This window comes from Pseudomyrmex gracilis, unplaced genomic scaffold (genome assembly GCF_002006095.1).
Source record: "Pseudomyrmex gracilis isolate BER0280 unplaced genomic scaffold, ASM200609v1 scaffold_876, whole genome shotgun sequence".
Lineage (NCBI taxonomy): Eukaryota > Metazoa > Arthropoda > Insecta > Hymenoptera > Formicidae > Pseudomyrmex > Pseudomyrmex gracilis.
This window is the reverse complement of record NW_018021460.1, coordinates 9783-33781: the sequence shown is the minus strand read 5'-3', so window position 1 is coordinate 33781 and position 23999 is coordinate 9783. Positions and strand designations below refer to the sequence as shown.

At 34.1% G+C, this 23999-nt stretch overlaps 1 protein-coding gene across 1 annotated transcript; it reads left to right on the top strand.

The window, feature by feature from the left end:
• The first annotated feature begins 20813 nt into the window (after positions 1-20813).
• On the top strand, positions 20814-23519 carry LOC109861614 (fatty acyl-CoA reductase 1-like). Its single transcript, XM_020441334.1, has 7 exons — positions 20814-21364; positions 21480-21628; positions 21729-22031; positions 22119-22367; positions 22469-22648; positions 22794-22874; positions 23441-23519. The coding sequence occupies exons 1-7, from the start codon at positions 20912-20914 to the stop codon at positions 23517-23519; spliced, it is 1494 nt and encodes a 497-aa protein (XP_020296923.1). The 5' UTR covers positions 20814-20911.
• The last annotated feature ends 480 nt before the right edge of the window (positions 23520-23999 follow it).

The window sequence follows — 23999 nt, the reverse complement described above, 5'->3', positions numbered from 1 at the left end:
TATACTTTAAGTTTGAAGTAAAAAATTAAAAAGAAAATACAAAAATTGAATTAAAGGACTGGGAAAGAATGAGGTTAAGATTGCCAAGAGGCTACAGATGGGGGGTGCAGGGGGCAAGGAGAGAAGGAAGGAGAGGTAGGGCAAAAGGAGGAATGATTATGGGGGTGAGAGAGAAACTGGTAAGAGGAGAGAAGATCAAAATAGAGGTAGGGAGAGAAGGGGCAATAATGGGGGAGATATGGGTGGGTAAGGAGAGATGGAGAGTGGTAGGAATCTATGTGTATGAAGGAATAGAAAGGATGCGGGAAAAGATAGAGGATTGGACGGACAAGGGGGAGGGGGACTGCAGAGTGATAATTGGAGGGGATTTTAATGCAAGAGTAGGAACGGAGGGAGGTGGATTTGAGGGGGAACAAGGGGAGAGAAGAGTAAGGAAAGCAAAGGACGGCACAGTCAATGTGGAAGAAAGAAAATTACTGGATTGGATAGAGGAGTATGGTTGGGGTATTTTTAATGGTTGTATAAGANGGGATGAGGAAGGGGAATACACGTTTACAGGGGGAAAGAGAAATACAATAATAGATTTCGTGATAGTGGGGGAGGAGACAAGAGGAAGGACTGAGAAGTTGAGGATAGGAGATAGGATCGACTCGGATCATCATCCGGTAGAGGTTTGGATGAGGGGAGGAGGGGGTAGGAAGGCAGGGAAAAAAGAAGGAAGAAAGGTCTGGAGGGGAATATGAGATGAAAAGGGGAGAGTGATGTTTAAGGAAAAAATGGGGATGCTGGAGGAAGTTGAAGGAGATTGGGAAGAGCAATGGAGCAGGATGAAGGAGGGGATGAGGGGGGCGTTGAAAGAGATTGAGGAGGAAAGAGGAAAAGAGATGGGGGAAAAGGGTCAGAAAGGATGGCGGGATAATGAATGCCAAGAGAAGAAGAGGAAGGTAAGAAGACTGCTGAAGGAGTGGAAGAGAGATGGAGCAATGGAAAGGGAATATAGAAAAAGAAAAAGGGAGTTTACAAAGCTCTGTGACAGTAAAAAGAGGGAGGAGAGGGAGAGATGGGAAGAGAAAATCAGAAGGNCGAGGAGGGAGAATGAAGTATGGGAGATAATGAACAGAGAGAGAGGAGGAAGAAAGAGGGTAAACAAAAGTATTGAGATAGAGGAATGGAAGGAGTATTTCATGAGACTGTTGGGAGGAGTGGAAGGGAAGGTGGTAAGAGGAAGAGGGGGAAGAGGATCGGTGGAAGAAGAAGAGAAGGACATTGAGAGAGAGGAGATAAAGAANGCGATAAGTAAAATAAGAGAAGGAAAGGCGAGTGGAGTGGACGGGATTCCGGGAGAAGCATGGAAATACGGAGGGGAGAGGATAGAATGCTGGGTGGAAGAAGTATGCAAACAGGTGTGGAAGGGAGAATGGTGGCTGGAGGATTGGAAGGAGGGGATCATCGTGCCCATAGTAAACAAAGGAGAAGGGCTGAGTGTGGAGGATTACAGAGGAGTTACTTTGATGTCATCAGTATACAAAACGTATGTGTCTGTTCTGGCAGAAAGAGTTCAGGAGGATTTGGAGGAGAAAGGGATAATTCCACACAACCAGACGGGATTCAGGAAAGGTATGAGAACAATAAGACAACATTTATGCATTGAACTACCTAGCAAACAGACAGGTAGGGAAAAAAGGAGGAAAGCTGGTAGCCTTATTCGTAGATCTGAAGGCAGCGTTCGACTCGGTGGATAGAGAGGTTTTAGTAGGAGCAATGAGAAAAGAGGGTTGAGGGAGGAGTTAGTGAGGAGAGTGGAGCAGGTTTTCAGGGAGACGAAGTGCAGAGTAAGGGTGGGAGGAAAGGAAGAAGACTGTTTCAGGACGGCAAGAGGGGTGAGGCAGGGATGCCCTTTCAGCCTCTTGCTCTTCAACATCTTATTAGCGGATATGGAGGAAGAAATGAGGAAGGTGAGATGGGGTGGAGTGGTGTTAAAGGGGAAAAGGGTATACTCGCTAGCATACGCGGATGATATGATACATTAGCAGAGAAAGAGCAGGAAATGAGGAGTATGTTGGAAAGGTTGGAGGCGTATTTGGATAGAAAGAGAGTGGAATTAAATGTGGAGAAGACGAAAATGATGAGATTCAGGAAGGGAGGAGGGAGAGAAAAGAAGAGGGAGTGGAGATGGAAAGGAAANAAAATAGAGGAGGTCAATGAGTTTAGATATCTGGGATATGTGCTGAGAAAAAATGGGAAGCAGGAGGCGCAGGTGAGGGATAGAGGAAGAAAAGCGGCAGCTGTGATGGGATGACAGGTATGAAGTATAAAAAAGCGAAGGTTTGAGAAGGATTGGGGAAGAAGGCTGTGGCTTTTTGACAGGTTAATCTAGACGGTAATGGGATATGGAGTGGAGATTTGGGGGTGGAAGAAGAAGGATGTATATTGGAAAGAAAAGAGGAAAGGTATTTGAGGTGGTTGCTGGGAGTAGAAGGGAGAACGCCAGGGTATATAGTGAGGGAAGAACTACAGAGAGAGAAATTATGTATAAGAGCGGAGAGGAGAGCGTGGGAGTACAAAACGAGATTAAGGGAGGNGAAAGGTAGTGACATTGCGAGGATGTGCTGGGAGGAGATGAGAAATAGGGCAAAGAAGGGAAATGGTTTATCAGAGTGGGAGAAAGAAAGGTTCGAGTTTTTTGAAAGAAAAGGGATAGAAATGGAGGAGGTGGAAAGGAATATAGAGAAAGTAGAGAAAAGAGAAGTGTGGAGTGGTGAATGGGAAAAGAGAGAAAGGAAAAGACAGGCGGAGGAGAAGTGGAAGAAGATAGAGGGATCAAAGTATACAATAGGTGGTACAGAGTGGTAAAAGGAGAGGGAGTACCAGGTTATTTGAAGAGAGGGTGGAATGAGAGGAGATGGACGAGAGTAGCAAGGTTTAGGCTCGGGAATGAGGTGGAGGAGAGGAAATACTGAGAAGGAGAGAAGGGCAAATTATGCAGGTTATGTGGAGGAGAGGTGGGAACATGGGAGCATGTCTGGGAGAGGTGTAGACGTTGGAGAGAGGAGGAAGAGAGCTGGCAGGAGGCAGTAGATTGGGTTCTGGGGGAGAACGGTGAGGGGGAGGATTGGATGAAGGAACTGGAAAAAGAGAGAAAAGGGAGATTGGAAGGGGAAAGTTAGGACAGATAGGGGATGGGGGTTAGAGTAGATGAGGGGGGTAGATGAGGGGGAGAGGGAGGGTTTGACAGAGAGAGAGTGAATGAGAGTGTATGGATGATCAGGAATGAATGAGAGAGATGTAAGGAGGTGAAGAGGTGAGACATACAGAAAAGGCGAGAGGAAGCGGAAGTCCGAAGGAGGGAGAGTATGTGTGTGTGGATCAGGATGAGGAGATGGTGTGAATATTCACGCGGTCTCGCCATCCCGGCAGGATAAATTAAGTTAGTATTAAGTTAGATATAAGTAGCACACTAAGGAAAGCATTTGTGAAAGTTTTGTGAAAGTTTTGGGTACGTTTCTTTGAAAAAACGCCTTGTAAACCCGGTTAGCTGGGACGCAATAAATGTTACTACTACTACTACTACTATAAAAATTGAATTAATACTAAAAACAATTTTTTTTTTAATTTGTTTTACAAACTGCAAAAAGTTCTTTTTTTAGAAACTTCAGTTTATAAATATTAAATACTACAAAACATTCTGTCTTTAAAATTTTGTTTTATTATCAAATTAAAAAACGATATGCAATAACATATTTGTGTCTTTAGTAAGACTACGCTTTAACGTTTTGTTCGTGATTATTAATAACTTATCTTAAGTACGTAACTAAGTACTTTGGTAAAATTATATTTATTACTCTGATAAGAAAACATTTACAAAATTATGTGACAAAATCTTGCACTAAAATTGTAATTTGTAATTATACAACTATATTTTCGGAAACAGTTGTAAAAACAGAGATCTTTTCTTAAATATTTGTAGTTGTGTGCAAAAGTACTTTCCAAATGTTATTTCGGGAAAAGAATAACGATATGGCGATTCATCTTAGCAGTATATTTGCAAAAATAATGTCAAAAAGAAATTGTCCAATAATTGAGAAAACAACTTCAGCTATGTAATGTTTAAAATATGTAGAAATATACTTGCATATGAACAAATCAACTTAATTCATGTATATGCTTATGAAAATGCATACCTTTTTTGAAAACCAAGTTTTGAAACAAATATTATTTACAAAATTTTATTTTGACAAACCTGTTGCTTTATGACGAATCATCTTAGGGCAATCATTGAAGGATTGTCGTTATTCATGGTGTCATTTTCGTGCAATATTTTGACAATTTGTTTATATTTGTTATCGTTTTGATAATAAAAATTTGTAACAAGCATTTGGCAAAATCTGCTTTCACAGACTTAGCTATCTGGATACTTTTCCAATCCATCGCTCTATCCTCGTACAACGAGAGTTTTTACACGACAGTGTGCTCTCGGTAATTAGATTTTGTCTTACGTGCTTTGTATAAATTGAAGAATGGTATTGTCTGTATTTATTGACAAAGCTGCAAAAATGGTCATTTTGTATGTATGTATCGCTTGTGTGTGTATATAAGCAAGTGCCGAAGTGGCGAGATAATGTCAAATGTACAGAAAGATAATCGCTGGTTACCTGCCGAATAAACATATATATATTCTTGATAAGAGTGTTTTCTCTTGCGCGATTCTTGTTTCCACACACACACAAGCCATTATACGCGAAATAATATAACACCTCTGATTAATAATAAAATACTATCTTTTATTACCTAACACCAATATAAATGCAAACTTATCCACAATATTAATACATAAAAACGAATAAACGTGTGTTTATGACGAAAATGTGCGATATCTGATATTTTTTACGACCAATCACTGCTTGATCTCGATATAAAAACTTGTTTATTAGATTGAATTACAAATTATTAGTGTATATTACAATCTTAATTCTGATAAAATAAATGTTTGTGTTTCTTTTTCTTCGTTATAAATCTTGAATAATAGTGACTGATGTACAAAGGTACGAATCCTTTATCTCATCAAGGTGTGTTTGCTCATGTATCTACATACAATGGTGTTCTTATGTAGACTTATCTATAATAAATAAGAGCCAATGTCTATCTTACATGTATACTACATGCACACTTGTATACCGTATTCGTTATTCAGCATATGAAAAACGTTCTTCCTGTGAACTTTGTCAGGCATTGCGCGATCATCGACTAAATTATACATTCATTTTCTTTATAACAAACTCAGAATTCGGTTCATTTCCGTGTTAAACTTTTGTAAGGAACCACCAAGTGCTGTAGTGTTTTGTTATTGAACACCGCATATAAAAAATTAACTTTGTTGACATTTCAAGTGCAAAGTTTTTAATTAATAATAATATTTTAAGTTTCTCATTATTTTATTATTCCACCGCAATGCACTTGATATTTTGTTGCGCTTATTTTTTAGCCAGTTTGAATATTTTAATTACTATGAGTGAAGACGCTACTACATTTATACCTACCTTTTACTCCCATCGAAGTATTTTGATTACTGGTGGCACAGGTTTCTTGGGTAAAGCATTATGTGAAAAATTACTTAGATATTGCTCAACTATTAAAGAAGTATTTCTGCTGATATGCTCGAAAAAAGGATTAACCATCAACAATAAACTCACAAAAATGTTGAATAACAAGCTTTTTTGATTTATTACGGCGCGAAAGGACATTCAGTTTCAATAAAATTATTCCTATAAGCGGAGATATACGTGCTAAAAACTTGGAATTATTGCCGATCGACAGACAAATGTTGATCGAAAAAGTCTCGATAATATTCCACGTTGCGGCTTCTGTCCGTTTTGACGAGGGTCTCAAAAATGCAATTTTCAACAACTTGCTCTGCTTCATATAAGCTCAACGTACACACAAAGCGAAAAACCAATCGTGGACGAGATCTTGTATCCTTTGAAGAACGTCGAATGGAGAAAGACGATAAAAATCGCGGATACTATACAATTGCCCATGCAAATGAAACATACACAATGTACTGTGTATATATTGTCATTGTCTAAATATGTTTATGCCTGTTTATTGATTTTTGCAGATATATGGAACATAGGCAATTACTTATGTGTGTACGAAAAGACTAGCCGAGCAAGTGATAAATGACTTTTCCGACTCACTGCCTTGCAGTATCCTTAGACCATCTATAGTTGTACCATCAGTCAATGATCCTGTACCAGGCTGGATTGACAATTTTAACGGACCCGTGGGCTTGCTTACTGCTGGTGGAACCGGAATTTTACGTGTGGTGCACTTAGATTTTAATGTCTTTTCCGATTTAATTCCAATAGATATAGTGATTAAAGCACTGATAATCGTAGCTTGGAAACGCGGAATAAAAGTAAGATTAAACGACTAAGATGATCACTGCAAGATTGTCAATCAATGTTTTTCAATTTCGAGTGTTTTTTACAAATTTTTGTGCTCGTCTCTCGTTAAGAAACAATATTATTGCGTAGAATACTTTAGATTATTATAATAAAAAACTGCATATAACATTCTCGGATAGAAACGTTTTTCGCATGATATTGCAAAGTTACGTACGCACTTTGATCGGTCTTTGTGACGTTCGTAGCAACAGGTCATAACGGAAGTGCTGACATTTAATCATTTTCATAAGCTGTATTGTCAAAAGCATGTTAATATTCGTTTTACAGAAACCAATGTCAAACGAGTTTGCTGCAAAAACTGCATGATATTTGATAAGACGTTATATATTATAAATGTGATAAAAACGATACATATAATTTATACATTACTATTATTGATGTTTCAGGATGGACTGGCTTCATGAAATAACCAAAATATTGTTTGTAATTATGCTATGCTACATCTTGTATTCACGTGTATGATTGTACAATAGGAAAATTAGATTATAAATCAAGGAAATGAGTTTTTTTCATTTTTTAGAGATAAGTGAATTTTACTTAATAAAAGTGAATGTTTAAATTAGTTTGTAATACTAGACGAAGTGTAAGTATCACATAAATCTGTGAGTATAAAATTTTGAAATAGATTTCGATGGTTAAAATGATACAAGATTTACANAATATAGCATAAATGTATACTTTACAGATCGTTTCACTGATTTGTATTTTTTCAGTCAACAACATCAAAGGAATATAAATTAACATATTTGTATATTTGTAGTACAAATTATTTTTATGTAACTGTTATATATAACTATTATATAACTAATATAAAAGCATTTCTAAACACTATTAACACTAGAATATTCATTACCGTCCAGTCAAAATGACTAGTTTCAAATTTTTAAGTAAAAGATATTCAAACTTAAGATATTACAGTTCAGAAATTTGTTATGATGTGTTTTTATATTCAATAAAGAATGATATTCATCAATTTGGCAAAAACACGTTTTAAAATGCAAAGCCAGTAATTTGAACAATTTCTAAATGAGAAGTTATAACCAGTCATTTTGACTGCTTCTGTAGTTCTAGTGTTAACGTCCTAATACAGTAAAATGAAAAAACAAACTTTCGGTTAATATCTCACTTTAACTGTGTATTTTGAACATTAGATATCTACATGAATATATACAAGATATTAATCGCTCTCTTAGAGATTTAGAATTTCTTTTTATTGCATAATCGCGATACTATTTCTCAGTAGCAATGGTTGATTGTGTGAACGGCATCGACAACAAACTTCGGAACGAGGAAACGTAAGCAGATAAATATATGAAAGAACTATGTGTGTGAGTGTATATGTTATTCTGTTGCTCAGAACAGACTCTTCCTTTTGTGATTACGGACATATTTTTTCTATAATGGAGCATGCAAAACGAAATTGCAACTTGCTTATCTCTCAAAGTTTTTTACTTGTAGTGAAACCCGATTTTAGAAAAACGTTTTGTATAATTGTTCCTTGTGCGCGATATTCTAGAAACTATGTTTCTGCGCGGTTACCGGTATCACGCTATTATACATCAAAATTCTAAATATTGAATATATTACGAGCTTTTATCACAAACAGACATGCACATAAATCAATATTAAACACAATACGTAAATGTAAATCAGATTGCTTTTCGACCTTTCACAATATTGCGTATCATGAAAAAAGTTCTTCATCATTTCCTGTAAACGACTTTATTATTTCCTATAAATGAGCCAACTATTCTGTTAGACTCATTTACGTGCAAACCTTTGATGGAGAAGAACGTGCTCAGGTTTCGTAACATCAAAATTTGTGAGTTGTTCACTATTTACTTACTTGGAACTTCTCATTATCTATCAGATACTAATTTATAAACGTTTTAAATATTTTAGGTATTATAAGTGAAGACACTAATACATCTATACCCACCTTTTACTCTCATTGAAGTGTGTTTATTACTGGTGGCACAAGGTTTTTGGGTAAAGCATTATGTGAAACATTACTGAAATGTTGTTCGGATAGCGAAAAATGATTCCTGCTGATACGCCCGAAAAAAAGATTAACCATCAACGACAGAGTTAAGAAAATGTTGAAGAACAAGCTTTTTGATTTAGTACGGCGCGAGCGGCCATCAAGTTTCGATAAAATCATTCCTATAAGCGGAGACGTGAGTAACAAAGATTTAGGATTATTGCTGAAAGACAGAAAAGTAAAAGACCAGTGTTACAAAGATAAATGTTTTCACTCGAATCATATTGTTTTGCGAGTAAATGTCTCTCAATAACATCGTATGCTTCCTCGACAACTTCGCAATCTCACCGGTATATTTAATTTACTTAAAAAATGATCAAAAAAGACTTTAGTTCATGTGAGTTACATACAAAACAAAAAACCTTGTTGAGGACGAAGTTCTTTATCTTTTGGACGACGTTGATCGGAAAAATACCAATTAAAATCAGAAAAAAAATTGATGAAAACATCTTAAAGTACTTTACAGCAAAGTAAGTTTGATATATTCCAATGCACACGAGATACACACGTGGTGTCGTGTATGTATTGCCATTGTTAAATTATGGTCACGTTCTTCATTGGATTTTGCAAAAACATACAATCCATGGCGAGTACTTCACTTATGTGTCTCCAAAACCTTTGGCAGATGAATTAATGAGCGACTACTCAAAAACAGTGCCGTGCGTAATCTATAGACTGTCTATCGTCGTAATTGCAATCAATGAATCCGTACCTGGCTGGAATGATACTTTAAATGATTCAATGGGCATATTCGTCGACATGGGAACTGGTGTCTTACGTGTTATGTACACAGATTCTGATGTAATCTCTGATTGTATTCCGGATTTAATTTCTAAAAGACTAATAAGAGGAGGATGCAAACGCAGTATTGTACACAAGTACATATGTGATAAAACCATTTTTAAATAATTACCTTACTTGTCTCGATACATGTGAAAAAGGAAATTTTATAATATCTTTTACAACTCTGCATTTCTGTGAATAAAAAAAAAGAGCTTCTACATTTACAACTGTTGTGCAACCAACACGAAGAGCATAAATCAAGAAAGGATATTACGCGTAGTAGCTCGTGTCGTGTATGATATTCTTTTGGAGAATACACTCTGAAAACCACATATGATTGCAACGAAGAAGTGTTTGCTGTATTACATATTTAGCCGGCAATATTAGTAGATACTATGCTCAAAATAGCCCGTTTACGTCCGATAAAAGTTTTATTTAGAAATTTTGATATTTACACATTAAATATTCAAAACTGTGTAATTGCACATTTGAGATTTACGGTACAAGTGAAATGTAACGTATATACTTTGATTTATTGAGGTTACTACCTTTTCCAAAGAAAATTATATGTGACAAACCATGCTTTGTCATTTGTTCAAACTTACAACTGACATTTTCAGAAGTTATATTTTATAAACTTGTTCAAGAAATCGCTGATGACAAAAATGATTTCGCGCGTTGTCTTTCTTTGTAACAAATTCGTGGCATTTCAATAACTCAAAATTTATAAGCTTGTTCGAGAACATAAATGCTGATGATGAAATAGCATTTGGATATAAAGACTTGTTGAATTCCGATATCAATGAGTATATTAGGTGCGTATTAGATCTCACGCATGCGAGTACTTACGCAGTCTTAATAAAAAAGAAATATTTATTTTGTCTGTGAAAGTATTCGTTATTTAAGAAATAAAATACTTATTGTATTTGAATACTAATGATTATTATTTTTTGTTTCAGAAATGGCATTATTGGTTTTAAACTCTACTTGCAAACACTCAATGATGACATGAGTTGCTTGGAACAAACTAGACGTTATCGTGAAAGGTAAAATTTGTTGAAAGCTCTACTCCGGAAAGTTGCTAATGTTTGGCTTAAAGTGAAGTTTTTTTCACCGTTTGTACTTCTATTTCATCAAAAAACGATATTATTTTGTAAGACATTTAGATAACAAAACAATGTAGCATACTCTGACAAAATCGTTTTACATAAGTTCGCAAAGATATGTGCGCTATTTGATTGTTTGTGACGTCGTCAGTACGTAAAACTTAGGTCTTACCGTGGAAAACTGTTGGTATTTGCTAATTATCATGAGTTGTACCGCCAGGTCTTCGAAGCTTGTATATTTTAGTTTTATACCACTACACTTTTATCACCTATAGCTACAAATTTACCACTTTGTGTAAGTCGAGTTTATATGAAGCAGAGTTTTTTTTATTAACAATTACTCATAACGTTGTTACTAAGATTTTGTTTTATTTTATATTTATTTGATAATGTCGATTGAAAAAATACAAAACAGTAAAACGTTTCCTACAATATACTTATATTCAGATTCATAGCTAGTTTTAATATCTAATATACTTTTACAGTCAAAATAAATATTTTTTTACTAAGATTGCGTAAATACTCGCATGCGTGAGCTCTAATACGCACCTAATATACTCATCGGTATCGGAATTCATCAAGTCTTTATATCCAAACGCTATTTCATCATCAGCATTTATGTTCTCGAACAAGCTTATAAATTTTGAGTTATTGAAATGCCACGAATTTGTTACAAAGAAAGACAACGCGCGAAATCATTTTCGTCATCAGCGATATCTTGAACAAGTTTATAAAATATAACTTCTGCAAATGTCAGATGTGAGTTTGAACAAATGACAAAACATGGTTTGTCACATATAATTTTCTTTGGAAAAGGTAGTAACCTCAATAAATCAAAGTATATACGTTACATTTCACTTGTACCGTAAATCTCAAATGTGCAATTACAGTTTTGAATATTTAATGTGTAAATATCAAAATTTCTAAATAAAACTTTTATCGGACGTAAACGGGCTATTTCGAGCATAGTATCTACTAATATTGCCGGCCAAATATGTAATACAGCAAACACCTCTTCGTTGCAATCATATGTGGTTTTCAGAGTGTATTCTCCAAAAGAATATCATACACGACACGAGCTACTACGCGTAATATCCTTTCTTGATTTATGCTCTTCGTGTTGGTTGCACAACAGTTGTAAATGTAGAAGCTCTTTTTTTTTATTCACAGAAATGCAGAGTTGTAAAAGATATTCTAAAATTTCCTTTTTCACATGTATCGAGACAAGTAAGTTAATTATTTAAAAATAGTTTTATCACATATGTACTTGTGTACAATACTGCGTTTGCTTCCTCCTCTTATTAGTCTTTTAGAAATTAAATCCGGAATACAATCAGAGATTACATCAGAATCTGTGTACATAACACGTAAGACACCAGTTCCCATGTCGACGAATATGCCCATTGAATCATTTAAAGTATCATTCCAGCCAGGTACGGATTCATTAATTGCAATTACGACGATAGACAGTCTATAGATTATGCATGGCACTGTTTTTGAGTAGTCGCTCATTAATTCATCTGCCAAAGGTTTTGGAGACACATAAGTTAAGTACTCGCCATGGATTGTATGTTGTTGCAAAATCCAATGAAGAACGTAACCATAATTTAACAATGGCAATACATACACGACACCACGTGTGTATCTCGTGTGCATTGGAATATATCAAACTTACTTTGCTGTAAAGTACTTTAAGATGTTTTCATCAATTTTTTTCTGATTTTAATTGTCTCTTTCCAATCGACGTCGTCCAAAAGATAAAGAACTTCGTCCTCAACAAGGTTTCTCGTTTTGTGTGTAACTCACATGAACTAGAGTTTTTTTCGATCATTTTTTAAGTAAATTAAATATACCGGTGAGATTGCGAAGTTGTCGAGGAAGCATACGATGTTATTGAGAAACATTTACTTGCAAAACAATATGATTCGAGTGAAAACATTTATCTTTGTAACACTAGTCTTTTACTTTTCTGTCTTTCGGCAATAATCCTAAATCTTTGTTACTTACGTCTCCGCTTATAGGAATGATTTTATCGAAACTTGATGGCCGCTCGCGCCGTACTAAATCAAAAAGCTTGTTCTTCAATATTTTCTTAACTCTGTCGTTGATGGTTAATCCTTTTTTCGGGCGTATCAGCAGGAATCATTTTTCGCTATCCGGACAACATTTCAGTAATGTTTCACATAATGCTTTACCCAAAAACCTTGTGCCACCTGTAATAAACACACTTCAATGAAAGTAAAAGATGGATAACCGGACAACATCTAAGTAATGATGTTCTTAATGTCTACAATTTTAATAATTCTTCTTTAATCTTGATAATCTTTCGACATCATAAAAAAAAAAAATAAAAACCTTTTTCTATTACAGTCCTATACTTTTGTGTGTACGCAGTGCTCACATCTAGCAACGCTGTTTGCCATAAAGATTTTATAAATTTCACATAACAATTTTAGTAGACTTTTGTCGAGTGATCACATGTAGCTATTGAGAAAAATGTAGTTGTGAAACAATATGACTCGACAAACAAAACTTACCTGTGAAGCTAAGAATATAAGTATACTGTGCGAAACGTTTTACTGATTTGTATTTCTTTAATCGCCATCAAATAAATATAAATTAAATCGTAAAGAAACAATATTCATATACATTGTATATAAGTATAAAAGTACACAATGTTCGAGTTCTAAAACAATTAGGTAAAAACAAAAAACTATTGATTTTTATTTTATTTACCATTGGTTAGTATCAGTATGACTACTCGTATATTTTGGGCATAATGCGTCTACATGTACGACTATACAATGCGAAGTATTATTTTCTCTTCTAGACATTTAGGGTTTCTTCTCACTGTGTGATCGCGACACATATCTCGCAATATTTGATTGTGTGAACGGCATCGATGACAAACTATTAAACGTCAAGATTTAGGCAGACAATTTTGATACAGAAAGATTGTGTGTGCGGGTATATATGTTTACTTTGTTATATAAAAGAAAATTTTCGCTTTTAATTTTAGAAACGTATTTCTTTATGACTTAGCTGTTAAAATGAGCTCTTTACAAATATACTTGTAAAAAAAATACAGGAAATAAAATAAAACGTTGTCACGCCTGTTTGTATCAATTCGCTATCTCACTCGTTATTTACAAATACCTATATCCTTTTTACAAATAGCTATATGCATCATTTTTTTTATACTGCAAGAAAATATATTATTTCTTCTTGTATTTGTGTGCGACACATATGCTAAAGTTTACTTTAGTTGAGTTTCCGCGATACTATTGTATTTTTTCCTAAGCTAGTCGTTTCATCTACATAACATTATGTAAACCGAATATTGACAACAAAAAAGAAAAGAATAAATGAACAAATTTATTTGTGAAACAAACAACGTCGCTGCGAGCACTTAGTGCCAATTCCGTTTGTCGCGGTCGCGATATAAAACGTGCGATCTCGTTGGTTTGGCGCTTCCGATATACTTAACTATACATTCCTAGGAAAACGCAAAATGTGTGGTTTCACAGCATTTCGAAGACGTCGTTTCCGGATTATTGTACAGGTTTGATATATCACGCATAATGCTCCCTAATATGTGACGAGATCGATGCGTGTATTCTAACGAGCTCTACGAGCTACCAAAAAAATTTGTCTTCCGTGTTTGAAACCGTGCATAAAATAATCGATCCCTGTATTCGGGACATAGAATACAATACTACAGTTTTCTAAACATCCTACGCGACAGTTTCACTTATATTTCGTGTACGCAAGTCGATCAAAAAACAAACAATAATAAGAAATAACGCAGCTAGAATTCGACGACAGTTGTGGAAAATCGAGACAGCGAATGACAAAACTACTATCTGTCGTACTATCTACGTTTCGTTTGTAGTTCGCCGCAAAGTTCGAGTATCTAAAAACGACAGAAGAGCGAAATACTCCGACGGCAATAAGTGGAAAGATTTAGCGAAAATCATCTTTTTTTAGCGCTGACCGATTAAACATCGAGTAATTATACTTACTTCGACTATACATATATATTATAATGTACAATAACTAAAATAAAAATCTCTGCTTCTTCAATCGCGAACAATCACAATTAATCGCAATTTCTCTCTTGGTGCGGCGCATAAATTTTCACTGCTGCACAATTATACAAATACTTATTGTATTTAATTGCTGTAGGTGGGACGGATACACGTGTGTGTTTGCGTGTATGGACAAGTACGAGAATAGCACAGCTATCACAGCTATCGCTCGCTTGTCGATGGCACAGCCGTATGGCCACCCCAAGGCAATAAAACTTTTAGTATAGTTGCACAATGCTGTCACACTATTTACGTGAATCTCAACCGCATTGTCCGCCGTTGTTTCACGCATCATACGAACGGCTTCGCGTGTGCACAAGCAGAGACCGAGAACACGTCAAACACAAATTGCTAATCTTTTAAAAAACCGTCTATGTGTGTAATAGATTCACTCAATTTGTTTGAAAAATATTAGAACTCTTTAGATAAATGCTTGTAATGTTTCTGACGAATACTTATTCATTAGTTAGATAAAATCATAATGTATGTTAAAAAGACGACGATAAAATTGTCTAGTCGTTGCGTTACTTCTCAAGCTGTTTTTTTCTACCACTGAGCAAAGATTCGTTAGTGATACCAGCGGTATTCACGAGAACGCTTACTGATCCTAGAGTGCCCGTCACTCACGCTAAAGCCGCTATTACGCTATCCTTTGTAATTAGGTCGCATTTCACAGCGTGGAGCTTTCACGAGGAATCTTTTAAAATATCAGCGATTTCTCTTATTCTCTTCGCTCTTCTCGCAAAGCCATTGACGTAACTGATGAAATGTGTACAAAACCGTAAGTTTTATAATATAAGAATAATTTTTAATAGATTAATCTTATTCTTTGTCTCTCTCACTTTTTCTATTTCATATTGCATAATTCTCGACGCATCTCTAATCTTGTTTTCTCGTGCTATGAAGATGATAATAATTTCTTTCGAATAACAACATTTATCTTATGCCGCAAATAGAGATAAACGCTCGAGATTGCAACATCAAATTTCACGTTACATTGTTGAATTACATCTATTCTTCTTTATCTTGCACGTGACAATTTCATGTGACACGTATTATGTATAATGTGAATCTTTTCCTTACCTCGCTTAACGAGACTTTGTGCGATTTCGTTTACTTTAATAACAACAGCTATTTAGTAAACAATTTATCGGCAAGTTGTCAGCAAATTGTCAGCAATTGTAAGCAAAAATACTCAGCAACTTGGCGTCAACTGTGTTCGCAGTAGACTTAGATTTTGTTGGGAAAGGTTGGCGACAAAAAGTAACAGCAAACCTTGCAATAAAACCTACTTTACTATCGTACCTTCTATTATAGTACAATGAGAGGTGTATCAGAGGGTCAAAAATTTTGACTCGGCAAGATCTGCGCAACACGATAGCAAAACGACTTTTATCGAGTCAAACTTTTGATCCTCCGATAAATTTCTCATTGTATTATATAATAGGAGTTACGATAATAAAGTAGGTTCAATTGCAAGAATAAAATTTACTCCTACTTTAAACCTAAAAATGTCACAAATTTCCTATTTCTCGAAATTAGGAGTAAAGTAGGTTTTTTTTCTGTAGGAGCTAAAGTAAAATAGGTTCAATTTAAAACCTCTATTGAACCTACACAGAAAAGTTCCTTTAGATTTAACAAATTTTGTTACGTTATATAAACTTAAAACTTCAATAAAAAAATTGTTTGCGGCTTGCGCCTTCACACAGCTTCAAAGATTTCACTCCAATTAATTTTTGGAGGTCCGATTCAGTTCGCTGCTCAACTAATAAACTCCATTGGAAGGAACCAGACCTGAAAAAATCTTAAAAATGATGGTGGGATTTCAATTCGAGACCTTCATATTCGCAGCTCCCTCACTCAGTCCGCGAGATCACTTGTTCCTTAATAAATCGTAATTATTTGTATCTATAATCCAAAAAATTCATGCGTAAAACTTTACACGTGAATACATATATACATATGTGCATACATATACCCTTACGAAAAAGAACTACTGGCAGTAATATATTGCGGGAGTGATATGAAAAAATTACTGGCATTTTGTGTAATTGCCAGTAATATTCTCAGTGATTCCTGTAATACCTAATAATAATCTTATGTGATTGTCAGTAATATTTATATTACTGACTCTATTTATATGTAATCGGCAGTAGTTCTTTTTTGTAAGGGTATACATATATACTATACATTTCTGTACAACATTTTGCAGAACAGCTCTTATGACTTTATTCCATATTTCTTATTAGACTTCAGAGAGCCTAAAGATTCTTTAGAAATAAATATATTTTTGATACGAATGTTTTTTTGTCGTGATTCCGGTCCTCACAAGCTATTACTTATACGCGAAATAATATACCATCTCTGATTACTAACAAAATTACGTCTTTTATTCCCTATCACCAATCTAAATACAAAAGTATTTACGATATTAACACATAAAAACGAATAAACATGTATTTATCACGTAAATGTGCAGTATCTGATATTCCTCACGACCAACCTCTGCCTGACCTCGATATGAAAAATTGTTTATTAGATTGAATTACAAAGTATTAGAGAATATTACAATCTTAATTCTGATCAAATAAATGTTTTTGTTTCTTTTTCTTCGTTATAACTCTTGAATAATCTTGACTGACGTTTAGAAGGTCGAATCCTTCACCTCATCAAGGTTTGTTTGCCCATGCATATACATACAATGGTGTTTTTATGTCGATGTGTCACTAATAAATACGAGCCAATGTCTCTCTTACATGTATACTACATGCAGACTCATATACCGTATTCATTATTCACCATATGAAAATCATGCTTCCTGCACTTTGTCCGGCATTGCGCGACACCGACTAAACTACACATTCTTTTCTATATAACAAACTCTGAATTCGGCTCATTTTCGTGTTACACTTTTGTGAGGAACTATTAAGTGCTGTGGCAGTTTGTTCTTGAACACCGTAGATAAAATATTAACTTCCTTGACATTAAAAGTGCACAGTGTTTCATTAATAATATTATTTTACATTTCTCATTATTTTACTATTCCAACGCAAGGCACTTGATATTCTGTTGTGCCTATTTTAAAACTGGTTTGAATATTTTAGTTATTATGAGTGAAGACGCTAATACATTTATATCTTACATTTATACCTTTTACTCCCATCGAAGTATTTTGATTACTGGTGGCACAGGTTTTCTGGATAAAGCATTATGTGAAAAATTACTTAAATGGTGTCCGGATATTAAAGAAGTATTTTTGCTAATACGCTCCAAAAAAAGAATAACCATCAACAATGAACTCACAAAAATGTTGAATAACAAGCTTTTTGACTTACTATGGCATTATCACATTTGACATTTGTGTTATAAGTGAAAGTGTAACGTGTAGCATATACTATGATTTATGTAGGTTACTGAAAATGCAACGAAAGATATATATGTCAAACTGTGCATTGTCCTTTTTTATAACTCACTTCTGGCGGTTTAATAACACAAATTTAATAAACATTTTCGAGAATCTGAGCGCTGCTAATAAAAAAGATTTTGGATATAAAAATAGTTTAAATTTTGACACAGTAGAATTTTTAAGGTGCGTATTAGAGCTCACGCTATGCGAGTATGTATGTACTACGTATGCAATCTTATTAGGATAATACTTGCTATATCAATAAAATTGATTCTTTGTTTAAAAATTAGATTAATAAGTAATTATTGTCTTCTATTTCAGACGTGGCATTATTGGTACTAACCCTGATAGCCAAGCATGTTTTGCAAAATCATGTAACTTAATGCTGAGCTGAAGTTTTCAACTAGTTGCTGTGTATTTGCTGAATACATGATGCATAGTCATACGTAATCGANAACACNAAGGNAAATTTGANACATTTTGTGTCAGCAGATTCAGAGCAAACAAAGAGCAACTATTGCTCATTACGTTGTCAACAAAATGACTTTTATTTATAGAAAACTCTTTGCTTTATCATTCGTTTTCGGCAACATAACAGCAACATGACGATAATAAAACAAGACACCGATGTCTGTACTTCTGTCGTATGGTTGGTAAAAACTGTTGACATATATTTATTCTATCTTGTAGCCCATTAAATGTCGAAAACGAATGACCGTCTTTTAGAATAAGTAGACAAAAATTATTATATTTTAGTAAGGAACAAGTAGTCTTGCGGACTGAGTACAGGAATTGCAAATATGAAGGTCTCGAGTTCAAATCCTACCCATCATCTTAGGATTTTTTCCGGGTCCAGTACCTTTCATCGAGTTAATCAGTTGATCGGCGAACTAAATCAGATCTCCAAAGATTAATTTGAGTAAAATCTTGAATTAATTAATTCCCCTTTCACAGAGCAATGTGTTATTGAATATATATTTGTCCGTTTACGACATATTGTATTTTTGCTGAAATTTATGACGTGTTGTTTTCAACTTGTTGTAATGTTGCTCTTTATGTTAGTGATAAACCGTTGACAACAAATACACAGCAAGTCGTCGGCAACACATGTTGAATACGTGTCATGTCAAACCAAAGACAAATGCCTGACTCACCTTGTTCTAAATTTGCTGAAAACTCAAGCGTTTTATTTTCGGCAACATGACAGCAAAAACACAGACAGATGGCTATCAGGGTAAACTCTACTTGCTTAATGAAGATATGAGTCGCTTAAAACAACTCAGACGTTATCGTAAAAAGTAAAAATAGACGACTAAAATGATCACTGCAAAATTGTCACTCTATTTTTTTATCAATTTCGAGTGTTTTTTACAACTTTCTGTGCTCGTCTCTCGTTAAGAAACAATATTATTGCGTAGAATACTTCAAATTATTATACTAAAAACCTGCATATACCATTCTCGGATAGAAACATTTTTCACATGATATTGCAAAGTTACGTGCGCACTTTGATCGGTCTTTGTGACGTTCGTAGCAACAGGTCATAACGGAAGTGCTGACATTTAGTCATTTTCATGAGCTGTATTGTCAAAAGCATGTTAATATTCGTTTTACAGAAACCAATGCCAAACGAGTTTGTTGCGAAAACTGCGTGATATTTGATACGACGTTATATATTATAAGTGATAAAAACGATAAACTTAATTAATGCATTCTCATTATTGATGTTTCAGAATGGACTGGCTTCATGAAAGTATCAAACTGTTGTTTGTGATTATGCTATGCTACATCTTGTATTTACGTTTATGATTGTATCATAGGTAAATTAGATTATAAATCAAGGAATTGAGTGTTTTTTATTTTTTGAGATAAGTGAATTTTATTTGATAAAAGTGAATGTTTAAATTAGTTTGTAATACTAGACAAATTGTAAGAATCACGTAAATTTGTAAGTATAAAACTTCGAAAGAAATTTTGACGGTTAAAACAATACGTGAGTGACACGATATATCAAGTGTATACTGAACAGAAGGTTTCACTAATTTGTACTTTTTCAGTTAAACATCTATAACCTAACATATTTGTATATCATGTATTTCAAAATATTTTTAAATCAATGTTATACTTATTGTTTATACAAATGTCAGAAAAGCATCTCTAAATACTATTAAAGTTCTAACGCATTAGATTGAAAAGAAAAAACTATCGGTTATTATCACATCAACTACTGTATTTTCAACATAAAACATTTACATGAATAACTATTCTATTCACGTAGGTAGTAATTTCTCATCTAGAGAAATCTTTTTTAATACTTTTTTTATTGCGTGACCGTGATAATATTTTTCAATAGCAATGGTTGATTGTGTGAACGGCATCAATGACAAACTTCTAAACGTGGAAATGTAAGCAGACAAATATACGAAAGACTTATGTGTTTAAGTGTATATGGTATTCTGCTTTTTAAAAGAAAATCTTTCTTTTTCGATTTTAGATAAATGTTCTATACTTTTGCTGGCACAACGAAATTGCAACTTGCTTATCTCTCAAAGTTTTTTACTTGTAGTTGAACCCGATAGTAGAAAATCGTTTTGTGTAATCGTTTATTTGTGCTCAATTTTCAAGCAATTTTGTTTCTGCGCGTTTACCGGTATCACGCTATTATACATCAAAATTCTGAATATTAAATATATTATAAGTTTAAATCACACACTCACATACACATACACATAAATCAATATTAAACACAATATGGAAATGTAAAATAGACTGCTCTTCGAACTTTTAGAATATTGCATATCATGAAAAAAAGTCTTCATCATTTCCTATAAACGATCTCATCATTTCCTATAAATAAGCCGACTATTCAGTTAGACTCATTTACGTACAAAAACTTTGACAGAAAAGAACGTGCTTAAATTTGATCACATCAACATTTGTGAGTTGCTGACTATCTACCTATTTGAAACTTCTCAGTATCTATCACATACTACTTTATAAACGTTTGAAATATTTTAGTCAGGATGAGTGAATACGCTAATACATCTATACCCACCTTTTACTCTCATCGAAGTGTGTTCATCACTGGTGGCACAGGTTTCCTGGGAAAAGCGCTATGTGAAAAATTACTGAGAAGTTGTCCAAATATTAAGGAAATATTTTTACTGATTCGACCAAAAAAAGGACAAACTATCAACGACAGGTTAAAGAAAATGTTANAAAACAAACTTTTTGATTTATTACGGCGCGAGCGGCCAAACAGTTTTAAGAAAATTNTTCCAATAAACGGAGACGTAAGTAGGGAGAATTTAGGATTATTGCCAGAGGACAGGAAAATNTTAAGTGAAAAAGTGTCGATAATATTCCACGTAGCGGCTTCTGTCCGCTTTGACNAGAGTCTNAAANATGCGATTTTNACAAACTTACGGTCGACGCGTGACATTTGTATTTTGGCCCAAACTATGAAAAATATAGTGGTAAGTTTTTTTTATCGATTTATATTGTTTNGCAAGTACATTTTTCTCAATAACTTTGTGTGTTTGACACCATTCTAATTCTAACCGTTATATTTAATTGACATAATCAAAATAGGCTCTAGTTTACGTAAGCTCGGCATTTACACAGTGTGATAACCCCGTCGTAGACAAGATTTTTTATCCTTTGGAAGACGTAGACTGGAAAAAAACGATCCACACTGCTGAGAAAATTGACAACAAAATTTTAAAAATTTTTACCGCGAAGTAAGTACTATATTACACTCGCGCATGCACACGAGATACGTGCGTTGTGTCGTGTATATTGTCATTGGTAAAATATGTTCTTGTTAATTAATTGTTGCAGATATATACATCCCATGCCCAATACGTACGTCTTTACAAAGCGACTAGCAGAAAATGTTATAAACGATTTTTCTGAATCGTTGCCTTGCGTTATTATCAGACCTTCAATTGTAATACCTTCAATTAGTGATCCAATACCAGGCTGGCTAGATAATTTTAATGGCCCAATGGGCTTACTAATCGGTGGCTGGACCGGACTTTTGCGCGTAGCTTATATGGACTCTTCTGTAGTACCAGATTGGGTACCAATCGATATTGTAACAAAAGCAACGGTAATCGCTGGTTGGAGACGGGGAATGAGAAAGTACGTATGTGATAAAACTACTTTTGAGTATGGAACTTATTCTGTCACTATCAAAAATTAAAACTCATAATATTCTTTACAAATCAGCATCACTGAGGATACGAGCATTCATATTTACAACTGCTGTACCAAAGACATACTGAACGTGAGTCTACGCAAGTTATTACGCGTAGCAAATCGTTTTGCTTATGATATTCCTTTTGAGAGGATTATTTGGAAACCGAATACGATTGCGATAAAAAATTATTCTTTATATTATATACTGGTATTGATACTACATATTTTGCCGGCAGTTCTAATAGATACTATTCTGAGAATAGTCCATGTACGTCCGATGTAAGTGTTAGTTAGAAATTTACTTTCACGCCACATTCGAAATTATTGTTATAATTATTGTTATAAGTGGAAGTGTAACGTAGAAACCTTCATTTATTTAGGTTAGTAAACCTGCAAAGAAAAATATTCGTATCACTTTGCGCGTTGTCCTTTTTTGTAACAAACTCGTGGCTGTTCAATAACTCAAAATTTATAAGCTTGTTTGAGACCTTAAGCGCTGATGATAAAATTGATTTTGGACATAAAGACTTGATGGATTTCAATATCGACGACTATATTAGGTGCGTATTAGACCTCACGCATGCGAACATGTACTTTTGCAATCTGAGCAATCAAATATTTATTTTGACTTTAGAATTATTCTTTATTTTAGAAATAGAAGAAGTATTTTCTTTNAATAATAATGATTGTTACTTTTTATTTCAGAAATGGCATTATTGGCTGTAAACTCTACTTGCTTAATGAAAACATGAGTCGCTTGGAACAAGCGAAACGTCATCGTAAAAGGTAAGATTTAGTAAAAAAAAAGGTTTACTCTTGTTTTCAAGTGAAGTTTTTTTTTACTCTTTGTGTGTATTGCATTGAGAAACAATATTTTTCTGTAGAACATTTTGATAAAAAGTTGTATTTAGCATTTTCTGACAGGAACGTTTTACATAAAGTCGCGAAGGTATGTGCTATAGTTGATCGTTTGTGACGTTGTTCGGTAAAACTTAGGTCATAACGTGGAAATGTTATGGCATTCAATACTTAGTATGAAGTGTACCGCCAGCTTTTAGAAGCTTGTTTATTTTAGATTTTTACAAAAGAAACAATTTTATTTCCGATAGTGTATTCCGAGTCGAAATTTAGCGTCACACATTAAACCTCAATTCCTTTTTTTTTATGTTGGAGTAAGAGAAAAAGTAGATCCTACTTTGACGCTGCTATACGTCCGAAATTGTCTTATTTCAAACCTTAAGTTTCAATGTAGACGCTAAAGTTCGACTCGGGATGCTACTAATGATAAAACGTTACATATTCTATGTGATATAAACGTAATAAGATGTGCATTACCATTATTGATGTTGCAGGATGGACTGGCTCTATGAAATAACCAAGATATTGTTTGTGATTATGCTATTGTATATTTTCTACTTACTTTTCTTGTAAAATACGTTATATTGTATATCAAGGATTATGTCTTTTTTTACTTAAAAATCAGTAATTATTTTAAAGTTTACGAACAAGATATTCAAGAAATACATTTTGTATATTTATATAATATATTTATATTTAGCTGTACAGCTAGAGTTAACTATTGCATTAAGATGATTTGCTATAACGCAACAGTTTTGTCGAAATCGAATTTTATAAATAATATTTGTCAAAAATTGCAAAAAAAGTCGTTATGCATTTCCATAAGTATATACGTATATATAATTTTGTGCAATATTTTTACAATTTGCTTATTAGAGTGGATATATGTATATGCTTACGCTGTTATTTAGAAGAAACATTTGTATCTTAGTCTAAGAAACGTACTTCTCTATACCTTACCTGTCAAAATACGCTTTCTACAAAAATATTTTAATTGTATGAAAAGATACAGGGAATAAAAATGAATCTTTCACGCCTGTTTGCATCACTTCG